The 10,456-nt window shown below is 42.8% G+C and overlaps 1 protein-coding gene across 2 annotated transcripts in view; it reads left to right on the top strand.

The window, feature by feature from the left end:
• Positions 1-214: 214 nt before the first annotated feature.
• Positions 215-10,456, top strand: part of MCM10 (minichromosome maintenance 10 replication initiation factor) — a 22,991-nt gene continuing 12,749 nt past the window's right edge. The window contains exons 1-6 of one of the 2 annotated variants that reach the window (XM_081820594.1): positions 215-295; positions 2,357-2,445; positions 5,461-5,802; positions 6,580-6,681; positions 6,819-6,956; positions 8,871-9,045. In XM_081820594.1, coding sequence (XP_081676720.1) covers positions 2,439-2,445; positions 5,461-5,802; positions 6,580-6,681; positions 6,819-6,956; positions 8,871-9,045 — 764 coding nt within the window. In that variant the 5' untranslated portion in view covers positions 215-295; positions 2,357-2,438. Of the gene's footprint in view, positions 296-355; positions 480-2,356; positions 2,446-5,460; positions 5,803-6,579; positions 6,682-6,818; positions 6,957-8,870; positions 9,046-10,456 lie in introns of those variants that run through there. The other variant, XM_081820595.1, reaches the window with a different exon arrangement.

The following is a 10,456-nucleotide window of genomic DNA, read 5'->3' on the forward strand; positions in this document are numbered from 1 at the left end:
CCTTCTGTAAAAATACCCTACAGGACGACCTAAACTTCCCCACGCTGGGAGGCGCCAGAACACTTTATTTTGTCTAGAGGAGCCCAAGGCTTCACCGACCGGAAGTTTCCTTGCCCCCAACAGAGAGGGCGCCCCGTTACGTGGGCCAATCAGATTGCTCTACGCAAGGTCGGCCTTTCGCGACGTAGCCAATCAGCGCGGCCTTAAGCCGGCGTGCGTCTGGCGTCAGGGGGGGTGGAATCAAGTTGGAATTTTGGCGGGTCTGGCTGTAGGACGGGAACGAGTTCGGAGTAGGGTAAGAGGCCGGGGTCTGGGTATGTGGGTGGCCTTCCGGCGGCAGGGGAGAGGGGCTACCACGAAGGTCTGCGGGAGAGTTTGGAGAGCGAGAGGCGCGGAGCCCGTGGAAGTCAGGCGGGCGAGACAGGGCGAGCGCGGTGTCCGAGCGGCCAGGTGGGCGCCGGGTGAGGAGCGGCCGAAAGGTAGGGGCGCCTCTCAGATGCTCCGGGGAGGTGCCAGGCGTTGGGCGGTCCTCTCAACTTAAGGGTCCGGGTTTGGTTTTTTCCCTAAAGGAGCCTTTTAAGATGCCCGCGTGCCGTGTAGACTTTTATTTGTTCGTTCATTTTTTTTTTTTTTTAAGTTCATGATTTGCTAATCATTGAATGTGTGCCATGTGCAGGCCTCCAAACCTAAATTATTTATGAATTATTTGTGCCCTCATGAAGAGTAGACTCTAAAGAGAGTAACGTAACAAACAAGGACACCACAGTGGAAAGTGCAGTAAAGTCGCGAAGAGGATGAGGTGTGAGAGGGATCCAACGGGGCCACTAGATAGGGTGGCCTGGAAGGCTCAGAAAAATCGATGCCTACGAGGAGCCCGAAGGGTGAGAAGGAGCTAGGGGAGCGCTTTCTAAAGAGCCTGAGGCCTGAGAGCACTCGGTGTGTTCAGGAAGTTGAAGGCAGGCTAGTCTGACTGAGGAGAAGTAGGCAAGGGAGACAGTACCCATTTCCTCATAGACTTTTAAATTTAGCTCAAGCAATGAAAAATCACTAAAGAGGGTTTTTTTTTTTAAGATTTTATTTATTTATTTGAGAGATTGAGAGCGGGAGAGGGAAAAGCAGACTCCCCACTGAGCAGGGAGCCCCACATGGGGCTCCATCCCAGGACCCCGAGATCATGACCTGAGCCAAGGCAGACGCTTCACCGACTGAGCCACCCAGGTGCCCCCATTAAAGACTTTTTATTAAGGGAATACCACGATCTGATTTACATTCCTAGAAGATTATTAAGGAAAGAAAAGATTACAGTGGCTGCTGTATAACGAAGACATCAAAGAGACCAATACCAGACACTCATGCAGTCGTTCAGGCAAAAGACTGAGCAATATTTTGGAGACAGACCCAGTAGCAATTGTTGGGTGATACTGAATGTGAGAGTGAGGTAGAGTACACAGCTTTGGCGCAGGGAAAGGTGGTTGGTTATAGAGATGAATACAACAGTTGCCTAACCCTCAGGAAGCTTACAATCCAGCAGGTTACCCAGGAGACAACACAGTGTGGTGCACATGGTAGTTCCATGAAAATATTTGTTGAATAAATAAAAAGAAAGCATCATAATTGATACTTGACAGACATACCAAGGTTAGCTATAAAGCTCATATTTGTTAAATAATAGTGTAGAAAAATTTATACTTTTTTCTTGCAGTTATTAAAATCAATTAAATGGGGGCACCTGGGTCGCTCAGTCGGTTAAGCATCTGCCTTGGGCTCAGGTCATTGATCTCAGGGTCCTGGGATGGAGCCTTTTTTTGGAGACCGCTCAGCGGGGATTGTGCTTCTCCTTCTCCCTCTGCCGGTCCCCTCCCCCTGGCTTATGCGCACTCTTTTTAAAGAAATCAATTAAATGAAAAAAGGAAAGTGCATGGAATAATACGAATTTACCCTACTTAGTTCTGCCAACTCTTTTGAGTTTTGCTGAGTAGTATTGAATCAAAATACTGATGTGACTAAGGCTGCAACTGAGTAGAACCACACACTAGACTGCTATGAATAAGGAAGCCAGCACATGTCTCACAGTAAATAAAATGGGATAATAGCCCTAATATTTAGGCCATCCTCAATAATACTTGTTCACAGTCTCTCCCATCCGTGTAATCTATACCTCAACCGAGTTTCTATAACCATAGTTTGGAGTCAAGATAAAGGGAGATGGTGTTGGTAGGTGGGGATGAGAAGTGGTCAGATTCTGGATGAATTCTGAGCCTCAAGCCCATAGGATTTGTGTGATCCTAGATTTGTTACATATGCGATGTGAGAGAGGGAACAATCAAGGGTGACTTTTCCCATGTTCATTTCATAGCGTAGCCAAGATTCGACATTACTGCCATCTCCTGGGCACCTGATTCTTGGAAGTTCTTGATCACAACTGTTCCCTTGACAGCATGGATGGTAAGTTCTCTTTGTTTCATGCAAAACCACCCTTGTGTCCATTTATTCTACTTGCAAAATAGTGAAAATAGGTATTACCCCTCCCTCAAGTATTGTCTGAGTGGTTCAGAGACGATCTCACTTCAGTCAGTGAATGTTACTTGTTTTAATCAGGTGGGATTGTATCTCCTGGCAGCAGTGATTGTCTTTCATAATAATGATAGTTGGCATGTACTTACAATGTGCCAAGCACTGTTCTAAGGTCCCTACTTATATTAACTGCCTTAGTCCTCTGAGCAACTGTATTTTTTAGAGTGGAAGACAGATGTTTAGTAATTTGTCACAGGTGAGACTTCCAGAGCAGGGATTTGAACCCCTGAAGTTTGACTTCAGAGTTCACGATTAATATTGAAGTCTGTTGAAATGGTTTTAGTCTAGCTCTGGGTTAAACTCTTATAGTCCTTTCTAATTTTATACCCTGCCCTTTTCAAAAAAGTAGAACCAAATGTTGAAACTCTTCACACTATAATAACATGTGACGTTGATTGTACCTTTGGTAAATTAATAGTGTCCTGTTTCCGAAAATCATCAAATTACCTTCAGGGCGATTAATGTAATATAAAGTATAAATATTTGCTAGGAGACAGTTATGAAAGTAAGTGGTGAATGGTATGTGTTCTCTAAGATATTGTATCTAATAAACATTCATTTGATTGGCACGGTGTTAACAATTTGGTCCAGTATAGACGAAATCAGAGCATTTACTGGTGCTAGGGATACATGGTTGAACAATATTCCTGCTTCAGTTCTAGTACAGAGAGCAAGATAATAACAAGTAGGAAAATATTAGGTAGTTGGTACGTTGGAAGACACTAGAATGAATTTGTATGCTGAGAGAAATGCTCCAGAAGACAGGGAATATAATGAGTGATGTGGGGAAGAGAGCTGGTGCTTACAGACTTAAGTCCTTGAGGAGCTGAGAGGAAGAAGATCCAGTGTATAAATGGAGTGATGAAGCAGGGAGATTGGGTCGGCATAACATGGAGAAGACAGGATTTTCAGTGGTGACTGAGTTAAACCAGGATGGGAGGTATCACGGGATTAGACCTGGTGCTCTCATGAAAGAAACTGGGTTCAAGGAAGGGATGGAGCCACTTGGCCACATTTGTCCCCTGGGGCTCCCAGTGGTGTGAGCCAAGGCCTCTCCTTGGGGTGTGCTCTCTTCCACAGCTGGGAATAAGACAGGGGAGGGCCTCTTGGCTCTCTTGAGAGAACGTGGCAGTCTCACCCTGAGCACAGGGAGCCAGATTGCCTCTTCTCTCTTGCTGCGTCCTGCAGTTTTGTAGTGTTTGTTGACTAAGCAATTCAGACAAATTATTATGCAACCTCTGACTTTAAGATTTAGACCCTTTTATCAGATTCTAGGCCATGAGTTTGGCTACTGGCTGTATTCCATCTGCTAAGAGTGCAGAGTGGTGGAAAGAATATTGGATCTAGAGATCTCCATCCTAAGCCAGACTCCCTCGCTGACCTCTTTCACCATATGTTCCTGAACAGGCCTTTGACCTCTCTGGACTTCAGCCCTTATCTTTGAGTGGAAGGGGGTACATGAAATATCCTTAATGTCTTTGCTTTAAAATGGCTCAGATTTATAAAGGATTATGCCCAAATAGAAAAAAATGGGCACAGAAAATAAACAAATCAAGAAAGAAGAAATCCAAAGGGCCAATAAACATAAACAATTCTTTGCCTTATGAGAATGCTGGAAATGCAAATCAGAACAATGAGATGCCTTTTAAAATTATCCATCAGACTAGCAAGAAATTTTAAGCGACATATCAGATATTGGTGAGGAGTAAGAAGAAATGGTACTTGCGTGCAATGCAAGTGAGGGTATAACCACTTTGGGAGCAGTTTGGCAGTATCTGGGAAAGTTGGAAAATGTGCATACCCAACAGTCCAGCAATTCCACTTCTGATAGGTATTTCCAGGAAACACATATTGCAAGATGCATTCGTGGTTGCTGCATAGTTTGTGATGGGAAAGAATTGGATATAGCCCATATGTCCTTTATTGGATTAAAAATATGGGTTAATAAAATGTGATAGTCTTGCTATGGAATGCCTTCTAGCAACTGAAAGAAGTAAACTAGAACTATATGTTTTGATTTAGGTCAATTATACATGCAATGTTGAATGAAAAAGTATGAAAAATAGACTAGAATGATATACCAAAATTATGATACTTATTGCAATGGGGCATGGAGGCAGTGGAAGGAATTGAGCTAAGATTTGGCACAATGAACTTAATAAACTTTTTTTTTAAGTTATCTAACATAAAGGCAAGAAGCAAACATGATAAATGGCTAATTCTGGGTGATGAAATATAAGTACATTTTATGTAATTCTTTGTACCTTTTCTACACTTGAAATTTTTTTCCCTCAAACAATTAAAAAGAGCCTAAATGTATGTTTAGTGTGTTTTTGGATTATTCCCTTTATGGGTTGGGTTTCTTGGAAGTCAGCATACAGGCAGTTGCTCATCAGCTGAAGTAGCACAGGTAAAAAGATGCAGCCCCATGCATGGCCTACTAGGTTCACTAAGCAGATACTAGCCCCTTCCTCCTTAGCCCAGTGCACTCTAAGCACCTGGAAAGAGGAAAGAGGGACCAAGAACAACAGTTTTACCAGGCAAAATGGTGAATTAGCGGAGTCGTTCCAATTGCCTTATTAATGGTGAATGTTTTAATTCACTCTGCTTGTCATTGTTGGTTTTTCTCAGGTAGGTTTACTTTCTTTTTTTTTTTTTTTTTTAAAGATTTTATTTATTTACTTGAGAAAGAGAATGAGAGAGAGAGAGCATGAGAGGGGGGAGGGTCAGAGGGAGAAGCAGACTCCCTGATGAGCAGGGAGCCCGATGCGGGACTCGATCCCGGGACTCCAGGATCATGACCTGAGCTGAAGGCAGTCGCTTAACCAACTGAGCCACCCAGGTGCCCTCGTAGGTTTACTTTCTATCCTTCTTCTTTCTTCCCAGGGGAGGAAGATGATTTGTCTCTGCTGACTGCACTGCTGGAGGAGAATGAGTCCGCCTTGGATTGTAGTCCAGAAGAGAGTCACCCCTTGACCCAGGAGGATGGTGAACCTGACGCATATGACGAGCTCTTTGATGCAGATGGTGACGGTGAATCTTATTCAGAGGAGGCTGCTGATGGAGAACTGGGAGAGACTGAAGACCGAAAGGAAAATTTGGCCACTCTTTTTGGAGATATGGGGGACTTAACAGATGAAGAAGAAGTTCCCACGCAGCAATCACCTAAAAATAGAGTCCTCCCCGTGCCTGGTCCCAGTCAGGGGAAAACTAATCAAGAGTTGCAAGGTGCCCTAACTACTTGCTTTTCTAATTTCTTCAAGATAGAATGGATGGATCTGACAGTTTTCATCAAAATAGTTGCTGAGTCAGGATGGAGATAAATGACTTGGCCAAAAAAAAGGGTGGGAATTAGTAGATGAGACATTTAGGGCCAGCATTTCAGCATGCAGAGGCCCCCTGTCCCAGTGTCAGCCAGCTGTAATTGGTCCTTCCCAGAATGGCTCCACCATCTTTTGTGCCTGTTACAGAAAAATCTTACTTAGAGATTTATATGCATTTGGAGCCAGGGGCAGCACTGTAGCCTTCTCCTCATTCTGTTTGGGCAGGAGACCATTTCTGAACAGAAGCTTTGAGGAGTGCCCTTTTATTTGTGACATTGCCTTACATATTTTGAAATTCTAATCAAATTCAGTGGTTGGCTGTTTCTTCTAATAGAGGAGTCAGCATTTATTGTATTAATTATGGTATTCAGTTTATGAGATAATAATCATTCCCTGACACCTAAAAACTTGTTAACTGGGGATATATATCTGATATTTGTCAGTAGTACCAGTTCATAACTAGTTTAGGTATTAGAGGCTTGATTACTGAAAATACAAAGTTTATTTCTCTGAGGGACCTCTTTGAAGTGCAAAAGTTAATGGTAGCTCTCAGTATGTGATTATATTGTGGGTCTCAGGGTTTCAGGGTGGGGTGTGGACACCAAAAATAATTCCAGCATTTTTATCATGTATAATATTTCTTCTGCTGTGGATCTTAAATCAATATATTTTTCTTTCCTAGATGAATTAAAGAAGTTGCAAGAGCAGATGAAATCCTTACAAGAGCAGCTAAAAATGACAACAATTAAGCAGCCTACAAGTCCATCCCTTCTGCCTAAATCTGGTAATCAGACTGTAATTCTAGCAATAGTATGCAGTTCCATTATTAAGAAATTATAGCATTATTTCTGCATCCAGCTGCTGGTAAAATTATCTTTGAGCCCCTTTCTAAATTTTGTTTATTTCTTTTTCTTTTAATAGAGAAGTCTTCACGCCCCCCTCTTAAAGAGAAGAAAGTTCAGAGAATTCAGGAGTCGACATGCTTGTCTGCAGAGCTTGATATCCCTATTCCACCAAAAACCAAGCGGGTGGCTCGGACACCAAAGGTTTCACCTGCAGGTGTAGTACTCAAGGCCTCCCTGGTTTTTCACTACTCTTGTTCTATTTAAAATTCAGTTTGGCACTATCATATCTGTCTGCTGAGGAGGGCCAGGGGTTCATCTTATCTGCCCTTTGAGAAAAGTAAGTTTGTTGGGAATGAGAGCCATATGCTATATTTTGTAATCTTTCTCTACATCTCAGAGTGCCTTGAAAATCCTTAGATACAGAGTAGCTGTATTTACTAAAACAATGAATTGAATTTTTTTAAGCTCTATAGTCTTATAGTTGACTTGAATTGTAGTAAGTGTAAAGTAACCACTGGATTGAGTTCTCATGCAATCCAGAGATTACAGCTGGGCCTCTGGGTTCAAGGCACAGATTCCTTTTAAAGTGGCCAAGTTTTATTTGAAGCCAGGTTGTATTAAAGCAGAGGGTCCATTCTTTAGAAAAGACTTCTTTGCCCGGAGTAGAGATGTATATACTCAAATATAGTTCTAGTTCAGCCCACATGTAAGCACACAGTTAAAATGAAAAAAATATATGAGCCATATGTATTGATTTTGTTGCACTGCCTCAGTTTGCACATGATAATAATTCTTTGGAATATCTAAGACAAAATGGTTTGGTTACTCAGAGTAAGCAGCATATTATTGACCACTGATGTTCAGAAAGGCCCATTTGAATAACAGTGGCATACAACACAATAGCAAAGAATAACAGCCTCTCCATGTTTACATTTGACATAAATTATATATTCCACGTATCCACTTATGAATGGCATCCTTCCCTTTAGGACCTTTGACATTACTAAGGTATTTCATTAGGTAGTGTTCAAAGTTTAGTTTTTTGTTTTTTGGGTTTTTTTAAAGATTTTATTTATTTGACAGAGAGAGACACAGCGAGAGAGGGAACACATGCAGGGGGAGTGGGAGAGGGAGAAGCAGGCCTCCCGTGGAGCAGGGAGCCCGATGTAGGGCTCGATCCCAGGGCCCTGGGATCATGACCTGAGCTGAAGGCAGACGCTTAACGACTGAGCCACCCAGGTGCCCCCAAAGTTTAGTTTTGAAGGGTGAGGCATGGGCAGGCTTTCTAGAGATTCTAAAGTTCTAGGTTTGTCCTAACCCCTAGCTTGGGAGCCACTAGTGACCCAAAGTTTCTTTGAGGGTAAACAGCGCAATGTTATTTCAGAGAAAGTGATCTATATTAAGGAAAATATCCAAGTTTTCTGACCTTCAGGAACATTATCAAACACTTCGAAAGTAAGAAAACTAACCACACTGAGGATATTTAATGCAAGCAAGATGGTAGAATACCCTGGTCCCCCTAGTTCCCTACCACCACCACCACAAATAAAATGAAATGGAGTGGAATGGGATGAGATGAAACCAGAAACAAAGAAAGGGGAGTTAACTTTGGGTTTTCTTCAGGTAGAAGTTGATCTGCACACAAATCACTAATCATTGATCCCTGAAGGAGGGCTCTTACTCCCTTGTGGAGTCTACCACAGTGCTCTGTGTATGGGGAATACTCAGTAAATGTCATTGCACATGGGAACTGTGTTTGAGAGCAGCACTGTAATACAGCTGCCACCTGCTACATGTGGCTTTTTAAGTTTAAATTAGATTAAATAAAATTAGACATTCATTCCTTTGGAACCACTAATCCATTTTAAGTGCTCGGTGGCCAAATGTGGCTGGTGGCCACCATATCAGACAACATCGGCGTATAACCTTTCCGTTGTCACAGGAAGTTCTTTCGGGCTACACTGAAAAGGTTTGGAGGGTAGTACAGAAGTGGTCTTGTGGGCTTCCTTCGTTCTCAAGATTTGGTTATTGCATATGTTGATTTAAAAAAACAATTCTATAAAAACAAATTTTTTAAGGATCAGTGTGATTTTTTTCCTTTCACTTAACTTTTGTGTTAATTTTCTAGAGCCCAAAAGCTCATCTTTGAGGATGACAAATACACCTTCCCAACCACTCCGAACTACTCCTGGAAACAAACCTAGTGGGTTGACCAGAGATCAGAGCGCAGGGACCCCCAGGAGTTCTGCGGAACCGGCTCAGACAGTGGTTTCCTTGGAAGCCTTCTCGGGCCTGAGGCTCAGGTCAGTAAGTGTAAAGGTCTCTCACTCTGTTCTCATGGCCCACCTGTCCTCCTTCTCAAGGATTGAGCCTTCTAGAAATAATGTGTTTGTACAGCAAATCCACTTAACACCACCAGCTCTTGAATTTGGCAGTAAGACGAGCCATAGCATTCAGTACAGTTTGCATGTGAAATGTTTAAAGAAGCCTTTTTCTTGTTTACTAAAACATAATTTAAAAAAAGGAAATGGACAAATAAATAATAGTATATATATATATATATTTTTTAAAGATTTTATTTATTTGACAGCGAGAGATACAGCGAGAGAGGAAACACAAGCAGGGGGAGTGGGAGAGGGAGAAGCAGGCTTCCCGCTGAGCAGGGAGCCCGATGCGGTGCTCGATCCCAGGACCCTGGGACCATGACCTGAGCTGAAGGCAGACGCTCAACGACTGAGCCCCCCAGGCGCCCCTAAATAATAGTATATTTAATCAGAAACAGTGATAGAGACTATTTCTAAATCCATGAAGGTATATGCAGTTTAACCAGGATAGTAGTATCTTCTTATAACTAATGTTTTGTTTTTAAAGATTTATTTATTTATTTGAGAGAGCGAGAATGAGAGAGAGAGTACATGAGAGGGGGGAGGGTTAGAGGGAGAAGCAGGCTCCTTGCCAAGCAGGGAGCCCAATGCGGGACTCGATCCAGGGACTCCAGGATCATGACCTGAGCCGAAGGCAGTTGCTTAACCAACTGAGCCACCCAGGCGCCCCCTTCTTATAACTAATGTTAAGAAAGGTACCTGTGCTCTTTTTCCTCCTCAGAACTTTTAAGGCAAATTTATGTCCTTTGCTTCAGTTACAACTGTGGGGAAATTAAGATACTCGGTTAAAATAGGCATACCTCCTAGGATCAGTTCAGTTAAAAGCCTTCTAAATCTTCTGTGCTCCATACCACTACTCCATTGTATCTCTCTTATTCTGTCGAAGCCCCAGTCAGAGCAGGGATCCTTACTCTGAGACCACATTGCTTTTCGTACAGTCCCTCTGAGTAGCTAAGTGCAGTCCCTTTAGAACATCTAACCCTTGTCAATCTAAACTAAAACTGCTAAGGTCTTAGATTATGTATTGAGCAGGGGGAGAACGTAGCTGTCAAAGTGTATTGTAAAGACTCTGTACTCTCCAAAATCGGAAGAAAGTACCCAGTTACATCTGAGGCAGCCTGTGGGGTGGGATGCAGTAAAAGCTGTGGTTCCCACTGAGGGCACCGCAGGGGTTTTTTTTCAAGGTAAACACCCCCATACCAAGATGATACTGCCTGCCCCAATGAGTTCTCAGTTGAAATTCCCCACAGAGAAAGATGGTGCTAATGGGAGTGCACTGCACACGTGGATTGACTGGAGGTAGACAAAGTCAAAACTCGGCCAGAGTTGC

Source organism: Leptonychotes weddellii, chromosome 5, assembly GCF_054177405.1.
Source record: "Leptonychotes weddellii isolate Sample4059 chromosome 5, ASM5417740v2, whole genome shotgun sequence".
Taxonomy (NCBI): Eukaryota; Metazoa; Chordata; class Mammalia; order Carnivora; family Phocidae; genus Leptonychotes; species Leptonychotes weddellii.